Raw genomic sequence first — 21,469 nt, forward strand, 5'->3', positions numbered from 1 at the left:
GTATGCAGGGCATCATATTATTTTATTATAAACTATTCATCCATATAAAATATCTGTTCGAAGTCTGTTTTTCTTAGTGTACTTTAATGGCAACACTATTCATAATGAGACACATTTAGGCATACTCCACAATCAGTTTTAGATACATAATACCAAAGATTACATTTTTATGCTACCTTTGATAATACGAAAATCCTGGCGTTTTAGCTTTTTCTTACATACAAATACAATTACAATAATAAATTTGTCTTCTTTTCCCCTACATGGCAGAACATAATTATACCATAGAGAAATTTTGATGCTATGCATTCTTTTAGAACGCCATTCTGTATTTTTAGCAGTTATCCTCTTTGGTGCTGTTTATAGTCAAAAATATCAAGCCGCTTGTAAAGAAATTTCTTCGTTTTTCATATAATAAGTGAACAAAAATGTCGAGTTGACGTGCTAGAAATGTGAATAACCCGCATTAAATTTGTTCTCCGGGAGTGTAATTCTTGTATAAGAGATTTTGAGAATAGAGTGCTAACATTTGTTCGTTAAGGTGCTTTGATTTCTAACCATTACGTGAGTGTGTGTGTGTTGTGTGTTTCTCGATCAGGGAAGGACAACATGTCATATTCGTAAGGATCACAAAATGTGAGTTGGGTCATCGAGTGTGATTTTGGACTAAAAATTTCCCGAGGGTTTTGTAACCACCAGTTGTAATGGTAATCCAAACGTGTTCACAATGTAAGTAAATCCATACTGAATAGGCCTAGGCTATACAAAGGTTCTTGGGGCCCTTATCCCACCAAGTATAGGCTACTTAGGACACTTGTGTGAACCTGGCAATAACTTGGCAATAAGTAGTGCGCGCGCCACAAAAAATCTATTGCTGGCCGTTTTGCGGCAAAATACGTCCGCGATGCATATTACCGATGATGCCAACAGATAGAGGACACTTTAACGGACACGACAGTATCAACATTATGTACCTGGGGAGTAGGATAAGGGGGGTAAAATCAGCAAAAAGTAGTGCGCGCGCTACAAAAAATCTATTGGTGGCCGTATTGCGGCAAAATACATCCGCGATGCATATTACCGATGATGCCAACAGATAGAGGACACTTTAACGGACACGACAGTATCAACATTATGTACCTGGGGAGTAGTATAAGGGGGGTAAAATCGGCAAAAAGTAGTGCGCGCGCTACAAAAAATCTATTGCTGGCCGTATTGCGGCAAAATACGTCCGCGATGCATATTACCGATGATGCCAACAGATAGAGGACACTTTAACGGACACGACAGTATCAACATTATGTACCTGGGGAGTAGTATAAGGGGGGTAAAATCGGCAAAAAGTAGTGCGCGCGCTACAAAAAATCTATTGCTGGCCGTATTGCGGCAATATACGTCCGCGATGCATATTACCGATGATGCCAACAGATAGAGGACACTTTAACGGACACGACAGTATCAACATTATGTACCTGGGGAGTAGTATAAGGGGGGTAAAATCGGCAAAAAGTAGTGCGCGCGCTACAAAAAATCTATTGGTGGCCGTATTGCGGCAAAATACGTCCGCGATGCATATTAACGATGATGCCAACAGATAGAGGACACTTTAACGGACACGACAGTATCAACATTATGTACCTGGGGAGTAGTTTAAGGGGGGTGAAATCGGCAAAAAGTAGTGCGCGCGCTACAAAAAATCTATTGCTGGCCGTATTGCGGCAAAATACGTCCGCGATGCATATTACCGATGATGCCAACAGATAGAGGACACTTTAACGGACACGACAGTATCAACATTATGTACCTGGGGAGTAGTATAAGAGGGGTAAAATCGGCAAAAAGTAGTGCGCGCGCTACAAAAAATCTATTGCTGGCCGTATTGCGGCAAAATACGTCCGCGATGCATATTACCGATGATGCCAACAGATAGAGGACACTTTAACGGACACGACAGTATCAACATTATGTACCTGGGGAGTAGTATAAGGGGGGTAAAATCGGCAAAAATCAGTGCGCGCGCTACAAAAAATCTATTGCTGGCCATATTGCGGCAAAAGACGTCCGCGATGCATATTACCGATGATGCCAAAAGATAGAGGACACTTTAACGGACACGACAGTATCAACAATATGTACCTGGGGAGTAGTATAAGGGGGGTAAAATCGGCAAAAAGTAGTGCGCGCGCTACAAAAAATCTATTGCTGGCCGTATTGCGGCAAAATACGTCCGCGATGCATATTATCGATTATGCCAACAGATAGAGGACACTTTAACGGACACGACAGTATCAACATTATGTACCTGGGGAGTAGGATAAGGGGGGTAAAATCGGCAAAAAGTAGTGCGCGCGCTACAAAAAATCTATTGCTGGCCGTATTTCGGCAAAATACGTCCGCGATGCATATTACCGATGATGCCAACAGATAGAGGACACTTTAACGGACACGACAGTATCAACATTATGTACCTGGGGAGTAGGATAAGGGGGGTAAAATCGGCAAAAAGTAGTGCGCGCGCTACAAAAAATCTATTGCTGGCCGTATTTCGGCAAAATACGTCCGCGATGCATATTACCGATGATGCCAAAAGATAGAGGACACTTTAACGGACACGACAGTATCAACATTATGTACCTGGGGAGTAGTATAAGGGGGGTAAAATGAGCAATAAGTAGTGCGCGCGCTACAAAAAATCTATTGCTGGCCGTATTTCGGCAAAATACGTCCGCGATGCATATTACCGATGATGCCAACAGATAGAGGACACTTTAACGGACACGACAGTATCAACATTATGTACCTGGGGAGTAGGATAAGGTGGGTAAAATCGGCAAAAAGTAGTGCGCGCGCTACAAAAAATCTATTGCTGGCCGTATTTCGGCAAAATACGTCCGCGATGCATATTACCGATGATGCCAACAGATAGAGGACACTTTAACGGACACGACAGTATCAACATTATGTACCTGGGGAGTAGGATAAGGGGGGTAAAATCGGCAAAAAGTAGTGCGCGCGCTACAAAAAATCTATTGCTGGCCGTATTTCGGCAAAATACGTCCGCGATGCATATTACCGATGATGCCAAAAGATAGAGGACACTTTAACGGACACGACAGTATCAACATTATGTACCTGGGGAGTAGTATAAGGGGGGTAAAATGAGCAATAAGTAGTGCGCGCGCTACAAAAAATCTATTGCTGGCCGTATTTCGGCAAAATACGTCCGCGATGCATATTACCGATGATGCCAACAGATAGAGGACACTTTAACGGACACGACAGTATCAACATTATGTACCTGGGGAGTAGTATAAGGGGGGTAAAATGAGCAATAAGTAGTGCGCGCGCCACAAAAAATGTACATTAAATAACTAATACAACTAGTACCTAATAGTAAACTCTACCCACAACTCTACCCTTGTAAACCAGGCTGTAGTCTTAATAGGTACTAGTTGTATTAGTTATTTAATGTTCATTTTTTGTAGCGCGCGCATTACTTATTGCTGATTTTACCCCCCTTATACTACTCCCCAGGTACTTAATGTTGATATTGTCGTGTCCGTTAAAGTGTCCTCTATCTGTTGGCATCATCGGTAATATGCATAGCGGACGTATTTTGCCGTAAAACGGCCAGCAATAGATTTTTGGTGGTGCGCGCACTACTTATTGCTCATTTTACCCCCTCTTATACTACTCCCCAGGTACATAATGTTGATACTGTCGTGTCCGTTAAAGTGTCCTCTATCTGTTGGCATCATCGGTAATATGCATTGCGGACGTATTTTGCCGTAAAACGGCCAGCAATAGATTTTTGGTGGTGCGCGCACTACTTATTGCTCATTTTACCCCCTCTTATACTACTCCCCAGGTACATAATGTTGATACTGTCGTGTCCGCTAAAGTGTCCTCTATCTGTTGGCATAATCGGTAATATTTATCGCGGACGTATTTTGCCGTAATACGGCCAGCAATAGATTTTTTGTAGCGCGCGCACTACTTTTTGCCGATTTTACCCCCCTTATACTACTCCCCAGGTACATAATATTGATACTGTCGTGTCCGTTAAAGTGTCCTCTATCTGTTGGCATAATCGGTAATATGCATCGCGGAGGTATTTTGCCGTAATACGGCCAGCAAAAGATTTTTGGTGGTGCGCGCACTACTTATTGCTCATTTTACCCCCCTTAACCTACTCCCCAGGTACATAATGTTGATACTGTCGTGTCCGTTAAAGTGTCTTCTATCTGTTGGCATAATCGGTAATATTTATCGCGGACGTATTTTGCCGTAATACGGCCAGCAATAGATTTTTTGTAGCGCGCGCACTACTGTTTGCCGATTTTACCCCCCTTATACTACTCCCCAGGTACATAATGTTGATACTGTCGTGTCCGTTAAAGTGTCCTCTATCTGTTGGCATCATCGGTAAAATGCATCGCGGACGTATTTTGCCGCAATACGGCCAGCAATAGATTTTTTGTAGCGCGCGCACTACTTTTTGCCGATTTTACCCCCCTTATACTACTCCCCAGGTACATAATGTTGATACTGTCGTGTCCGTTAAAGTGTCCTCTATCTGTTGGCATAATCGGTAATATTTATCGCGGACGTATTTTGCCGTAATACGGCCAGCAATAGATTTTTTGTAGCGCGCGCACTACTTTTTGCCGATTTTACCCCCCTTATACTACTCCCCAGGTACATAATATTGATACTGTCGTGTCCGTTAAAGTGTCCTCTATCTGTTGGCATAATCGGTAATATGCATCGCGGACGTATTCTGCCGTAATACGGCCAGCAATAGATTTTTGGTGGTGCGCGCACTACTTATTGCTCATTTTACCCCCCTTAACCTACTCCCCAGGTACATAATGTTGATACTGTCGTGTCCGTTAAAGTGTCCTCTATCTGTTGGCATCATCGGTAATATGCATCGCGGACGTATTTTGCCGCAATACGGCCAGCAATAGATTTTTTGTAGCGCGCGCACTACTTTTTGCCGATTTTACCCCCCTTATACTACTCCCCAGGTACATAATATTGATACTGTCGTGTCCGTTAAAGTGTCCTCTATCTGTTGGCATAATCGGTAATATGCATCGCGGAGGTATTTTGCCGTAATACGGCCAGCAATAGATTTTTGGTGGTGCGCGCACTACTTATTGCTCATTTTACCCCCCTTAACCTACTCCCCAGGTACATAATGTTGATACTGTCGTGTCCGTTAAAGTGTCTTCTATCTGTTGGCATAATCGGTAATATTTATCGCGGACGTATTTTGCCGTAATACGGCCAGCAATAGATTTTTTGTAGCGCGCGCACTACTGTTTGCCGATTTTACCCCCCTTATACTACTCCCCAGGTACATAATGTTGATACTGTCGTGTCCGTTAAAGTGTCCTCTATCTGTTGGCATAATCGGTAATATTTATCGCGGACGTATTTTGCCGTAATACGGCCAGCAAAAGATTTTTGGTGGTGCGCGCACTACTTATTGCTCATTTTACCCCCCTTATACTACTCCCCAGGTACATAATATTGATACTGTCGTGTCCGTTAAAGTGTCCTCTATCTGTTGGCATAATCGATAATATGCATCGCGGACGTATTTTGCTGAAATACGGCCAGCAATAGATTTTTTGTAGCGCGCGCACTACTTTTTGCCGATTTTACCCCCCTTATCCTACTCCCCAGGTACATAATGTTGATACTGTCGTGTCCGTTAAAGTGTCCTCTATCTGTTAGCATTATCGGTAATATGCATCGCGGACGTATTTTGCCGCAAAGCGGCCAGCAATAGATTTTTTCGGGCGCGCGCACTACTTATGGCTGGAGTTATTGCCAGGTTCACACCAATACTTAGGACCTGGTCAAATTTAACCCCTCAGGCAACTAAGGCTAGTTTATTTGAGACTTGGGCCATTATTAAGATTCTTAGAGTCTAAACATAGACCTAAGTAGTCTAATGATTGAAAGGTTGCTCATGCCGAAAGAAAGTTAGAATAGGCTAGGCCTACCTTAGTTTTAGTGTTTTGTAACTGTTAAGTTATTACGTATGTTACTAACATAATTCTCTATCTAGCCTACAGGCCTTACCTTACTTAGCATAGGTCTACTCCTAGTTACAATTTCATAGGCCTATCGTAGGCCTAAGGGCAGAACTTTCATAAGCCTACGTTTAACTTGCCCTTTAACCCTCCGAGTGTTAAGCATCGCGTAATCGATGCACAACACACCTACCGTGGTGTTCTGCGTCGCTTTTGTGACACAAACATCGTTTACGGCAAAGGCTCTGGGACTGACTGAATCAGATCTGGATCGAGATTGGTATCGTTGTTTTTGGCAGATTCTGAGCTTTCTCCTGATGTCTGTTTCTAGGCGCTTTTCATTTTAGTTCCGAAAATATTGTAACAGATGACGTGTGTATTTGTAAACAACTTGGGTAACCTCGCACCGATGACTGATGTGTTTTATTACGTTTATGATTGTTTTAGTGTTAAAAATAAAAAGTAGTGATAGGCTATACTTTTAAGAGGTTAAGGTTTAAGAGGTGCATTATAAGAAGATTTAGCCTAAGTGATTTTGAAGGGCTGGTTGATAATCCTGAAGAAGTAGGTAAGTTAGTCAGTGATATTGATGTAAATTGTCCGCCAGATTCATAGCTGTGGTTAGGCTATGCTTTCTTAGCTAACGCTAAATGTACCTACGAAATCAGTTTTTCACCCATAACTTATTTATTTGCAAAGCTACTTCCTTATATTTTTGGAATCCTCATAAAATTTTGAACAAATTGGCTATTTTAAAATATTTGTAGACCTATAAATTATAACAATTTATTAACCGCAAACATACATTTTTTTATATTTTTTTATAACTTTTGAGAAATGTTAACCCCACAAAAATTGTTGAAATTTTTTTGTAATGTTTTATACCTATGTTATATTGAAGCCCATAATTTTCCAAACAAAAGGATATAATAAAACAGTATACTTTAAAGTGTTTTTAAGTTTCGAAGATACATTTCAATAAAACCCTGCGATTGCGCAATAAATGGGCCGACATTAATACCATTACTATGGACACTTGGAGGGTTAACTTAGCCTAAATTGGGTGTTGGCAAATGTTAAATTTTTAAACGTAAAATAAGTAAGTTGCCTGGGCCTAATTTAATCTTTCTGAGCAACATTTATTTATTTATTCATTCCAACGGCAAGATCACTAATTTACAATGTGGATTCAAGAAGCCTATGTGGTAGGTCTTAACTACATGCATTAACTTATAACAGAAAACTTAACAACTACCTAAATTAAATCTATTGCAGGAGCAGAGCAATATCGGTGTAACAGGAAACATTATTTACAATTAGACTGTTAGGACTAACTTATCAATTATAATTAATTATTGGTCTAGTAGGCCAAACGGTAGTTTTTTTACCTATGAGGCCTAAGAACTTAAGCCCACATTAGGTTAATAACTTAACAAATGAAAACATTAGTTACCCGTAGGTAGCAAGAGTTAACGTAGGCCTAGGCATATTTAGGCCTACAGAGCACTTAACCCTTTCAGTGCTATGAAACGTTATATCGTTGTTTGAAAAAATCTCCAAGGGATATAGAGAGGAAGGTTATTTAAAAAAAATAGCAAAGCGGCCATTGGTGACCTGCATGTTCATAGAATACTCTAACAACCACTTGGCTAAAAGATTCGCCCAATCCGATGATTTCGAGGTGTATGTCTAAACCAAGGATTATGAACACCTCACTATGCCCCAGTGGTTGTAGTAGGCTATATCGCTACAAACACACGGGTCACCAATTATTTGCCACACAGGACGGGATTTGAACCCGAGCAGACGAATGCCACTGGCCAAGTGACACACGCCCTAGCCTTCTCGGCTATCTGTGCTTGAAGACTGAGGAGTCAAAAACCGGTATTTAAGCTGACGCCACCGATTGCGAACAGATAGCGCTACAGATGGTTGTTCAATGCGTTACTAGGTAGCAGCACCAGTTAGTCACGGACTATTTAGATGAAATTTTTTAGTTGAAACACAACAGTGATCGTAAATGTGTTCCTGAGACTTTGCTGCAAAAACATTAGTTTCCCTAAAATGGCTATATTACGATAACCTCGTCCAACTAAATCAAAGTTAAATTCAATATTACGTTGTAAACTATATGTACCGTAGGCCTAACTTATTTTGATTTTATGAGATTTTGGATTCAAACAATGCTATCAGAATATAAAAATTTATAGGAAAACCAGGAATATTACAACAAAAACTAAGTTTTATTTAATGTTTACTACAAATACCGGGATTTATCTTTGTTATATATTTTCTTATCGTGTTATTATTCAAAATTAGCCTAATTAATAAAATAGTGACAACATGACAGTCAAAATTCAACAACAGGTCATGGAATTAAAAGGCAAACAAAAAAATCTTACGAAATATGAATTAATAGCCTAGCACTGAAAGGGTTAAATGCTTTTAGAGCAAGTGGTTTTGTGGATCTTTGTTTTTAGGCTAGGCAGAGGATACGTGTCGTCCGGACCAACACCGACGGCATTCTTAAGTTAATACATGTTCGGTTACCGGATGCGTACTGTATCCTAATTTCCTAATAATAAAAATAACGATACTTTCCTGTTAAAAGGAAAAAATTCATTATTTATTATTGATGATTTCTTTTTGATATAGCCTAACTTATTGATAATTTATTTTTCGATCATAGGCTATATTATTTATTATTTATAGCCTAATAACAAATTGAAACATATCAACTGACAACTTAGATGAGGATAAATAAATATTGTTCAGTATCAACAAACATTTAAAAAACTAGGTACCGGTAACTTAAGTAGGCCTATATTTAAAATAAAACTGTTCTAAACTAACCTAACCTGGAACCAAACTCGCTGTAACATTTCAAAATTCCATTTGATAGCCAGTTCCCGATGCCTTTTCTGTTACGGTATAAAATGAAATTTTGAAATGGTAACTTAGCATACCTACAGCAAGTTTGGTTTAGTACGTTAGGTTAGGTAGAATAGTTTCATTTCTTAATTTAATAGCCTATATATAGGCTACGGTATTATTTTTGCCTAAACAAGGTTACCTAGTTCTTAATTTGTAATTTAAATGCGTTTGAAGATAATAAAACAGAAGTAACGGATTGTGAAGTTAAACAAAAATATTGATATCGAAAAGATCAATTATAATATAATTAATGTTCCCTTTAACAGGAAAATAGTACCAAAATGGACTAAGTTAGATTGCGGCACAGAAAACATAATACTACTATAACCCAGAATGCCAACCGCATGGTAAAAACCATTAAGTGTTTTGAGAGAGCTTTGCCTGTCAATCCGTAGGCAGCGCCACCAGCGTTTGCTATGCTGAGTGCATGGTAACGCTGGTGGCGCTGCCTACGGATTGAAAGGCAAAGCTCTCTCAAAACACTTAATGGTTTTTACCATGCGGTTGGCATTCTGGGTTATAGTAGTATGTTTTCTGTGATTGCGGGAATAAACCAGGTTTAGCCTACTACAGTGGCATATAGACTCACCATTGTTTGGTTTAGAATTTGAATAGAAACTAGATTTTTACCTGAAACAATGGTTTACCTAAAAGTTTTTCTGCTGTCACAAAAACTGAATAAACTACCTGGTAAGTTACCGTACTCTCATTTGAATTTTATTTTAATGTTGTAGGTTCTACCGTAACAGGAATGTTGATCTGCACCTCAATTCCTAGTAGGCAAACACTAGAAAATCAAATTTAATAGGCCTATCCCAAATCACATTTATTGATTGTAGGATGCCATTTTAAAGTAAATATTACCCTGACAACCCATCCATAAAACTTAAAGAGGTAAATCCGTTTTAATTTAAGTAGGATATTAATTTAAACACTCCTTGGTCGGACATATATTTAATCTGGACTGGATTATGAAAAATGAAGAATGATTCATTTTGTTTGGTTCTTCTCTCCACTTCACTGAGTGGCTTAGCTTAGGTTTTGACCATGTAGGCCTAACAGTTATGTCCCATTATGATAATGGTGTAGTGGCAGACTTAACAAACCTTACTCTAGTCATTGTGTTTAATCTATGACCAAACTTCCTTGAAAAAATTGATAGCCTAACTTATATATTTATTACAAATTGACACTGTTCTACCTAGGCCTAACCTAAACATAACCCAACCATACTTCTCGAACAGCTTAAAATTTGTTTTTAAAGAAGGAAAAGACATGTGAGGCAGGTAGGTCAGACGTTTTGCAGATTTGTGACTGTATTAAGTCCTTTGAATGTAGGTTAAGTTAGAAAGTTTCAGTTATAATGAATCAAGTTGTTGATTTATGTTCTATAGACTGTTTAAAAATTGCACTTTAAAATAATAAATAAATACGGTAATAGTTTGAAAAGTACCTAAACAGTTTTGGAGCATAAATCAATAACTCACTTCATTATAGGCCCTAACCAAAACTTTACCTTCACAATCTAACCTAACTTCAAAACATTAAAAATATAGGCTACAGTCACGAATCCCCTTAACACCCGACCTATCTAACTTACCTCACTTGTCTAAATAAGAACTGACTAGTTCACAATAACTTAATCAACGTTCAGTTGCATTTACAAATTATTCTTCGCTTTGTTCTCTTTCTACCTACAAACTTAATGTTTGTTGTCTTGTACTTATTGTAACTATTGTACTTATGACTGTTTTGTGCATTTCAAGCGTCCATGACAAGATCGATTGCATGTAATTTTGCCTAAAGATCAATAAATGTCTTATGTCTTAGGTTTTTTCTTTTTCCCTAGACGATCCTTTCAATTGTTCATGTTTCTGTTAATTTAGTATTGAATTCACTTACCACAGTAATGGCATTAGAGACAAGAGGCATTACAGTAATAAAATTCAAACAACCGTGATTTATTCGGTTTTTCTGACAGCAGAACTACATACTTGCACCATTGTTTTCAGATAAAAATCTAGTTTCTAATGATGTATACATTGTTATGTCATAGGTTCCCATGGTCAATACACATAATTTCCTATTTGGTAAGTTTAAAGGCGAGAGAGTTGTGATTTTACCAAATGCTTAATAATTTTTGCAGGAACCATCTCTAGTTTTATGAAACTGACGAGGCAGATTATTTGACAGTGAATGTACCATGAGACAGTCGAAGACATGAGCCACAATATTGGTGGAATGGCTCCTTTCATGAGGTAAGATCTTAGATGTTTTGGACTAACCTTAAGGTAGCTCTAATATTTAATGTAGCCTAACTAAGTTAACTTAAGTTATCTAGGGTGGATGTGGGCAATTTTGAGCACGGAGCAAATTGATATATCGGTAGTACAATACAATACTGTAATAGGATTGCAAAGGTAAGACCTTACATTATCAATTAAGCTTTTGATCAAACTTGGCAAATTTATTTATTTTATACTAAGTGAATAATATTTTAGGCCTACTAAAAACACTTTGATACCCACGTCGTAGCAGCAAACCTAGGTTCTCATTGAACCTAATGGTATGTTTAAGTTAAATACATTCAAGTGAAAATGAAATCAGGATAATAGAAATTTGCTTAGTCTGCTGATTTGCTGCTGAGGGAGTATAATGGGTGTTGTGTAAAAGTTTTATGTCTATTTGGTTTGTTATTTTTATCTCTAGGATAAAAATTCTTGCAAGTTAAGAGCCATTTTAAGTTAAGAAAAAATACTTTTCTTTTTTTGTTGACGAACAAGTAATCCACACCTTTACAATAATATTTTGGAAAAAAGTAGGCCTGTGGGTTTAATTGAATTTAAGTTAAATATTGCTTAATGCAATGGCCTATGCTTGTATCTTGGTTTGTTCAGGTGTTTGTGTTTAATTTAAATGACAAATTGCTTCTCATCCATTTGTCAATATAATTTGATGGCTCTTCATTAGCTTGAAACCTTGTTTTTACTTCTGTATCTTTTTTTAATTATAATTTATAATTTTAAGATGTTAGTAATTTAAAATAACATATAAGACGACTTTTGTATTCATAGCATTGATTAACAAAAGAATAGGTTATCCAAAATGGCCTCTCCACCTTTATTGGTGAACGTTTTACTTCACCTTTACCATTATCAATTTTTGTGGTGTAAAATGGTAAGCCGAGGATACCTGATAAATTCTGTAATTTCTTGGGTGAACATTGTCCTCATCATAAACACATACAGTACTTACACCTGAAACATTTACATTCATGTGCAGAATAAATGTTCTGTGTAGGGAGTATATCTGATATTTGGCCCAGAAACACAAAAAAAATATGTTTAGACTACAATAAAGGTAACCGACCATAATTTGTATTATTTAGACAGACCAATGTCAAACTGTTGTTCGTAAACTCTGGCAGAAACTAAAACGTAATATGTTTGCAGCATGCCCAGGGGTCGGGGCCAGATGTATTACAACCAGTGTCCAGGCGATGGACCCCCTCCTCCCCCTCCACACCATCTGCAGCGACCCCTCTGCTTCCCCGATGATAAACTCAACTGCGGGTAAATACCTCATCATAGAGTAAACTTGCACTATTCATGCCCCTCCTTCATATTCTAGGCTGCTAGGTTCTAGTCACGGAACTGTTTTACACATTCAGGCGAAACCCATTGGATCTTGCCATTATATAGAAAAAATAGGGGTTTGAACCCGGTGTCATTAGATTAATTATTAGATAATTATACTGAACACATGAAAGGTTGTGTGTTCTCATTTAAAACAAAAACTCAATCAAAATATAAAACAATTACACAAAACACGTGTTTAACGATTAACTACTACTGTCACCCGGGACCTCATGGAGCAAAGTCTGTCAATCTACAACTCGACCAGCTCCCTCCCTCAAAACTTGTACTTTTAAGCTGGTAAGATTACAACACTTTTAATCAAGTTTATAAACAAAATCACACATTTCGCTTATGGCGGGCAAACCCTGATGGCCGTAGCTTCCATGGGCTCCCTTGGAGAACAGTTCAAAACTACAAAAAACATTTCCAATCTCACAGGAGGTCTATACTAGATATTTAAATTATAATCACTTTGGTGTTTGAACAAATATTTTTGGACGTTATATAACTCTTCAGTAGCTGTTTGAAATCATCCAAGGACTCTTTAAGTGAAGAGGCTTGCACTTGGTATGGTTTACTGTACAAAATCTATACATTTGCTTTTTGTTTGTCTAGGATGGGTATGGGGGAGTTTAAACCCCCCATGATGTCCAATCCTGAGCCGCCTCCGCCCAAGAAAAAGCGACGACAATCCAACAACCAAGCGATGAATCAGAACCCTCCACCTGCCATTCAGGATCTGCTGCCTCCTCCATTGTCTGGTAAGTTTGAGACAGTCCTTCCTTGTGAGTTTCTTGTTTTTAATAACTTATTGATCAACCAGTCAGGTGATGATTGGAGTCTCCAATCAAAATCAATCACCGTTTAACATCATAAGTATTTTAACTGTACTCCGTAAATGTCTTTTTGGTTAACAGTATTAAGTGTAAATATGAGTTTGAATTTTTATTAGATAAATATTATTATTTCCCGAGTACTTTCTTCCACTATTAGTATGGAGGCTAATTCACCTTTGTTTACATGGATTGATATGTTACATAGCATTTAATCTGATAAGAGCTTGATGGTGGTCATAACATAAAGGTCTGAATAGTCACTTTTATTGTGTGTGCTGAGCAATATTTTTGGTCATAGTCATAGTGCGCAAAATATTAACCTAACTACAAGTTGTATGGGTAGCCGAGTGGCTACCCAACAAAAGGTCGACATAAGTAAATAATTCGGACAACAGTAAATGATTCAGACCGTTCCCTTACAAAAAATGTCACTGGCTTAAAAGGTAAACACAAAAAATTCAGATAAATAAGTCTTTGCTGTTGCTTATGACCATGAATCTATGAGCTGATCAGCTGGTTTTAAAACAGTTGGTTTTCCTGCATGACGAAGTAGTTTTCACTTTAACCGAAGCAACATTGTTTTACAGGTTACGGGGACACGATAGTTGCGTCCAACCCGTTTGACGACATGCCGCCCCAGCAGCAGGTCATGTCCATGAACCACATGAACCGAGGACACATGCCATGCAGCCCTCATATGATGCATATGCCACCTGGGCCCTGTCAGATGGGGGGCAGTCCTATGAACTGTGGTCCTCCCATGGGTAGCCCCATCGGCCCCATGAACTGCGGGCCCATGAACAACTGCGGGCCCATGAACTGTGGCCCGGGCATGGGCAGCCCCCTCGGACCTCAGAGAAGCCCGATGGTACCTTGTAACCAGGGAGGAGGTGAGGACATTTTAAGTACCGCTTGAACAGTAGATTATAGAATACCTACTTAACCTTTATTTTCGCTTGTCACACAATAATGGCTTTAGTAGGCTAATCCAGAATTTTCGGTAGGCTAATCCAGCATTGCCTAAGCTTCGAACATGCCATATTAGCAAATGTCTACTGTGTTCATATAGTAACGTACAACAGTCCGAAAGTAAAGATGTAGTTGAGCCTTAACCCTGGTGTGTAATCACAGTGTAAAGACAGCGGTGGTAAAAGGTGTTGTCTCGACAAACTCACTACGTTATAGAGTTAACCACTTGGAAGTACAATTGTAAAGTTGGATAAGCGGAGATCATTGTAGTAATTGTACCATGTTGTAGGCATGATGAGCTGTGGACCACCCCAGAGTAGTCCCATGAACCACCCCATGAACAGGAGTCCGTCTGTAGGCAGTCCGCTGGGACCTGTGATGAACGCTATGGGACAACCTTCAGGTGAGTATGGGGTGACGCTAGGGACCTCTGTAGTAGTATCAATGTAAGATCTCATTTTAGCTCAAAAAGGTACTAGAAATTTTTTTCAAACAAGTTACAAAAAGTAACAACTTAAAGCAGTATCTTTCCAGAAAAGCAACTACTTGACAAACTAAACTATATATCAATTGTTTACAGAGGGTGTTGCAATTATAATTTTCATGAGTAAAAAATCCTCTTCGTTATCAATTTTCAATTTTTTTTGCCTGCTTGTCTTTTATAAATCAAAATCATTTCCATTGTGGGCTAAACAAACTACATTGTACAGAGTACATAATAGTCTACAGTAAATCGGAAATTTAGCTGTCAATAAATTGGTTATGGCTTTAGGGACTATTTGAAATAATTAAAACAATTTTCTTCCACAATTTGAATTGTGGTTTTAAGCTATTGCTAAAACCTATCATTCCTAATTTATGATTATTTGATAAATTAATCTAATAAGGTATTTGATTTGAAAATGGAATTTGGTATATATTATTACATTTACTCAGTTACTTGCTTATGAATATAGGGTTTTCTAAATTTTTTTAGGTTGTTGAGTTAAGATTTCAAAAACATACAATGTTTTTCTTTAAGAGATTTATTCATTGATGTTTGAGTGTATTGTTTCGTAAAAGTTTAATGAAATGCTTTATAATAATTGTTTTCTTTATCAACAGATTGTTGCCCTTATGATGTGAGGGGTAAAAACTGCTCAAGTTAGTATATTGCACTATGTATTTATTATTAAGTTTGATATTTTGTGTGAAAAACCACTACGTTTTCTAATGTATAACTTTTGCTATGCAAAGTAAACTTTATTTGTAAAAAAAAGATGTAATTGAACACAATGATATTACCATTCAATTTTTGTAGCATTTTAAGATTAATATTGTTTAACTTTTTTGTATTCTTTTGAGGTGTGTGGAAACATTTAACATTCAGTATCTACTAACTAGTTGAACTAGCTATAGCCATTTGTTGGATGTTACAAGTGTGTCGCCACTTAGCTTGAAATTTTAAATGCCACTAGGTTATATTTACCAAGCAAACTACAGTAGTTTGGATTTATAATTAATCTCTCTCACCTCACCACTGGCAGTTGCTTCAACTATACTCTGTAGGCTATGTATTGAACAGTTGTATAACTTTGTAAACAATTATATAAGTGGTTTTGTAGGTAAACAATTCTCATAGACAATGAGGTGCTTCAGATCTTAAGTGTAGTCAAAACTCCGCAATAATCAAAAAAAAAAGCAATTTTTATTTCTATGTTTTATTTATAGGCCTAGGATGTGATAGATTTTCATATTCAGAATGTGATAGATTCTCATTATCAGGATGTGTAATAGATTTTCATATTCAGGATGTGATAGATTTTCACATTCATGATGTGATAGATTTTCATATTCAGAATGTGATAGATTTTCATATTCTAGATGTGACAGATTTTCATATTCTAGATGTGATGGATTTTCATATTCAGGATGTGATAGATTTTCAGGTTCAATGCAATATTTCAGTAGCCTTTTTCTAGATAACCATGCACTTAACTGTAGACTTATTACTGTAGGATTACATTTTAATTTTTTTTGCAATATGAAAGTTTACAGCAAAGAAATATTTTTTTTCTAAAAGGTAATAAATTGCATCCTGATAGGGTTGGTTATTTAGTAATTTAAGTACATTCTTTTGGTTACTAAGTGTTTAACACATTTTGTGTTATTCCAGGGAGTCCAATGGAGTGCAGTAAAGGCAGTCCGATTCAAGGGCCTCACGGGATGAGCTGCAACTCACCGATGGGCAGTCCGATCCCCAACGGGCCGATGGGCGGCAGTTGTGTGGGGCCCCCCATCTCCAGCCCAATGGGCATGGGTGACATGGGGGGCGGAGTGATGAACAGAAGTCCCATGAACGGGCCCATGGGCAGCCCCATGTGTGGTATGGGTGGGCCGTCCCCTCACATGAGCGGTCCAAACTCCATGGGCCCGTCGCCACATATGGGAGGCCCGTCACCTCACATGGGAGGCCCGTCGCCGCACATGGGGGGCCCTTCACCACACATGGGGGGCCCTTCGCCTCATATGCAAGGACCCGGTCCTTCTCCACACATGGGTCCTAACGGTCCTTCACATATGGGTCCCTCACCCCATATGGGCGGACCCCAGTCTCATATGAGTGGGCCACCTTCGCACATGAACCAATCACCTATGGGCGGCCCATCACCTCACATGGGCGGCCAGTCTCCCCACCACATGAACACGAACATTCCCACCAGTGATTGTGGAGTGAACATGAACAATGTGAACGTTAACAGTGTGAACATGAACTCTATGATGAGCAAAGGTATGAACAACATGAACAACGGACCTCCGACGAGTGTCAACTCTACGATAGGAAGCGGAGGACCACCCATCAACAGTAACGGACCGCTGAGAGGGATGATGAACCACAATATGATGCAGGGGATGCACCCCATGGGCATGCCTCATGGGTACCAGGGACCAAAGCCCATGCCCGTGTCTGCTGGCAAGGTTAGTGTGCTACCACCTCAAACATTTTAAATGGTTTTTTTTCATGCTGGCAATAGAAAAAACAATTGGGACTATAATAAGACGTTTCCGTTATCATTTTAGCCTATAATTTATGTAACAATAGATAGTTTTACTATGAAGTTTAGGTAGTCTTATTTCTAGCTTAACCTCCTAATCTAATCCAAACTAACTCGACCCAACCTAACCTAACCCTGGAAACTAACCTAGAACTGATCCAAACTCCCAAAAAATGTGCAAGGAAACAGTCCAAACTAGTGGCAGCTGGTGGATAAGGACTCTGGGACGGAGTCCTCCTATTTGAAGACAATATTATTAATAGTAATAATTAACATACATTTGATTTTTATAACTGCATTTAAATGTACATAAACATTCAAGCAGGGTCAATGTTTTTAGTACTGGTGATAATGGACGCAACATGTTTTTGCAACAGGTAGTACACAGGGACTCGGTAGTCCTAGATATGAGTCCAAACTCCTATAAGAATCCTTTATTGTCATTAGATAGGCCCTACAGTTGTGCAATAGACATTGTCAAAGCTATAAACTGAAAAATGTAGCAGTGTCATGAACAATAAACAATATCACAGTGGACCTTATGTAGCCTAACTAGATGTAAAACTTGACCTATTGCATTAGAGCCTGAGGTAGCGCTTTGATTGGTCAAATTTTTCCATACAGTTTATATTTGTGTTTATAGTGTTTATAGATTTTAAGTAACATGCATTGTTATTCAAAAGTTTTTAATATTATGATATTTATTCTCAATTGACAACTGTGGTCTCTTCTGTGATATATCACAGTATATCACAGAATTGAATATCAATCTATATTATTTTATATCAATATAAAAACTTTTGAATAACAATGCATGTTACTTAAAATCTATAAACTATAAACACATATAAACTGTAAGTAAAAATTTGACCAATCACAGCGCTATGTCAGGCTTCAATGCAATAGATATAGGGCATCTGAAACTCCATCCAAACAGCAGTTTAAACCATTGCCACAACGAGCACTGAGCCATATGATCTGTTGACTGTCAACACATCATTATCTGTCAAATAAGTGAATGCATAACAGAAAAAACTGGTGATACTGCTCAATGGAGGAGGTCCCAATCTTTTTTCACACGAATAAAGAATATAATGAATATGCAGGTGTATCCTGTGGACCAGCCGATGGTGTTCAACCCCCAGAACCCCAACGCACCTCCCATCTACCCCTGCGGCATCTGCCACAAGGAGGTCCATGACAACGACCAGGCGATCCTGTGTGAGTCAGGCTGCAACTTCTGGTTCCATCGGTGAGTCAGTATAAAAAAATAATGAAATAACAGCAATGTTAGAATTTTTGTCTCTTTCAAGAACATTTAAGCTTAAAAACATTTTTGTTTACTTGAGTGGTAAGGTTTCTATTTTATTCAGGAATCTGTGTGAAGAAGTTTATTATTTTGTGTACACACGTTAAGATAGGTAAAGTGTATCAACATTCCACAGTTTAACCTGTAGTAAATTCACCCATATTATCCACTTTCACAGTTTGTTTAGGGTAGGCTTTTCTTTCACTAAGCTGATTGTCAAGGATGAAACATAGAGCACAAGAGCATGGATTTTAAAATTTATTGTGAGAATCTTTTAGAAAATTTTAAAATCCATGCTCTTACCTGAATGGGAAAGAATCCAAACTGGCACAAGAAACACACAAAACTATATTATAGGCCTTAACAAAAATTGAATATTTCAAGATCACTGACAGCAATTTAGTTGTTATTTTTCATTGTATCTACAATTTAAAATCCTGGCCTAGAGCCTTTTCTTGACCAAACTAACCCTGGATACAGTAAAATGTTTTATGATTGCTTATGATATATCATCTCTCCTCTGACGGTTGTCTAATGTTCTGTTTTATGTTGCAGAGTTTGCACAGGACTGATAGAAGCGGCTTACCAGCTGTTAACGCAAGAAGTGTACGCAGAGTGGGTTTGTGATAAGTGTCTTCAGTCGAAAAACATACCACTGGTCAAGTTCAAGCCTTAACACTGCAGCGCCCACGTATTTATTTCCCTTGTAATAAACCCCCGATGCGTCTCGCCTTTTGTACAGCTGGTTTGTACGTCGGTTTAAGCTTTTTTACTGTAAGAATACAATTGTCGGTTAAACTGTACAGGTTAAAAGCAATATCGCTATAGTGTTTGGTGGGATTTTAACGGAGTTGTTGCTCAAAGCAGTTACTATTGGTTTCACTTTAGTGATTTTAATCAAAGTGGTAAAAAGTGAGTTTTATGATGTGGAGGAAATTACCTGTCAAAAGTAAGATTTTTGTGTTAAACACATGACTACTCGCTAAAACACAAGTGGCACACCGTGGGTGTAATAGAAGGCGGAAATAAATTAATGAGTAGCAAATGAGTTGAACTCTAAAACAGCTCGCCCCCCATTTTACATTGATAAAGACGGAGACTAGCAGATAGGAATTTTACTACAAAAACAAAACATAATACGGTTGAGTTCAGTTAATTTTTCCCAGCGTTAAGAAATTTTGGCACCTTTATTTTTTGAGTTCCTAGTGATATAAAAATCTCATCGGTTCCTATTGGCACCTACTCGTAAATAATATCTAAATAAATTTAAATGGAACTCTAAACCTCTTAATTGTAGTTGGATCTCTCAATAGATTATTTTACTGTAAAGCTACATGCAATCTGAGAATGTTTTGGTTATTGACACAGACTTTCAGAATCAACGTAAACGCACACTTTGGGATCGATGCAGAATAATAAACTTGTGACGTCAACACTTTACGAATCCACACTTCCTAAGACGCCAGGACACTAGTAATTACATTTTTACAACAGCACCTCTATGCCACTTAAGTTTTATTTAATTTGAATCGTGAATTATTTTTTTAGAATTAGAAGTAGTTTCTTTGATAAAATACAAGGTAAGGTTAGATTAGGTTTTTTAAGGTTCAGCCCTTGAAATATTCAAATTGAATAGTAAGACAGCAACGGCAATGCTTTCTAGAAATTAGGCTTACATCAATGTTTTGTATTATAATCTGTAAATCGCTAGGTTTTCTTTTTAGCAGTTTAGCCACATTTTTGTCAAAGTCTTTGATTCCAAAGTCTCCCAATTGTTTATTTAATGATAACTTAATTAGTTCAGTGGTGTCCAAGAAGTCTTGTTTTACAGAATTATAAAATAAAAATATAAAGATAAAAAGAATAAAATAAACAAAATTATAAATATCGTAAAGAATAAAAAGTACTTAATTACAATATTTAAAAAAGAGGATGCCAACCTCTAAAAATAATTTGGCATTTAATCACTATATTGACGTTAAGATTTTCAATTTCTGAGTCCTTTTGAAGGAAATTTGGGAATCCATTTGAGTAGTGAAAAAGTATAACTGTGTGCGGTAAAATATAGGATATATGCTTCTCAAACAGGGATTTAATTTTAAAATTTAAGCAAAAAAAGAGCATTAACTTGTAAATTCAGTTTATTATTATTATAACTAGATCTCGAGTTTTAGCAGTACATACAAGATTACTATCAACAACTATTAACAATCGTAGTAGTTAGTAAATCATTTCTTTACAGTTTTTGTTATTGAGATCCAAATTTTGATTTTATTTTACCAATCACAGATTTAAACTTGGTTAAAAAAACTTGTAGAATTCTCAAATCTACATTTCCTGAGTTCTAAGAATTTCATTATATAATATTCTTACACATTCTGTTTAAAATCCTGCCAAGCACGGTTTTGTACAATGTAATCAAGTTCTGTGTCTTCAGATTGAAAAATAGTTTTTCTATTTTACTACATTTGAATGTGCGTACAAATATGAAATATATATAAAATGTTATACTCTGATATGTATTTTGGTTACTTAGCTGCTAGGTTAGGTTGTTTTAGTTTGACATCACAGTCGCGACAGACCTCGCCAATAGGAGTGTGCTTGCGACGGACGGCTTCGGCTGAAGTGAAATCAACTTCTGATCTCAAATGTAGGGGTGTAAAGCTTTAACATGTTTTTCAATTGAAAACTATTTATGGAA

General features: G+C 37.7%; 1 protein-coding gene across 3 annotated transcripts; it reads left to right on the plus strand.

Annotated features, from left to right (window-relative positions):
• The first annotated feature begins 379 nt into the window (after positions 1-379).
• On the plus strand, positions 380-21,047 carry LOC129004425 (protein pygopus-like). 3 transcript variants are annotated; one of them, XM_054433008.1, is made up of 10 exons: positions 380-729; positions 11,128-11,239; positions 12,434-12,553; positions 13,235-13,380; positions 14,043-14,345; positions 14,714-14,827; positions 15,529-15,567; positions 16,580-17,382; positions 18,566-18,711; positions 19,324-21,047. In XM_054433008.1, exons 2-10 carry the CDS (start codon positions 11,178-11,180, stop codon positions 19,442-19,444), a joined length of 1,854 nt encoding a protein of 617 aa, XP_054288983.1. In that variant the 5' UTR covers positions 380-729; positions 11,128-11,177; the 3' UTR covers positions 19,445-21,047. The 3 variants fall into 3 exon arrangements, with proteins under 3 accessions (XP_054288983.1, XP_054288984.1, XP_054288985.1); XM_054433009.1 differs by having other exon boundaries at positions 380-636; XM_054433010.1 differs by lacking the exon at positions 15,529-15,567.
• The last annotated feature ends 422 nt before the right edge of the window (positions 21,048-21,469 follow it).

Source organism: Macrosteles quadrilineatus, unplaced genomic scaffold (assembly GCF_028750875.1).
Source record: "Macrosteles quadrilineatus isolate MER2022 unplaced genomic scaffold, UCM_ALF_1.0 Scaffold_9__3_contigs__length_116548681, whole genome shotgun sequence".
Classification (NCBI taxonomy): domain Eukaryota; kingdom Metazoa; phylum Arthropoda; class Insecta; order Hemiptera; family Cicadellidae; genus Macrosteles; species Macrosteles quadrilineatus.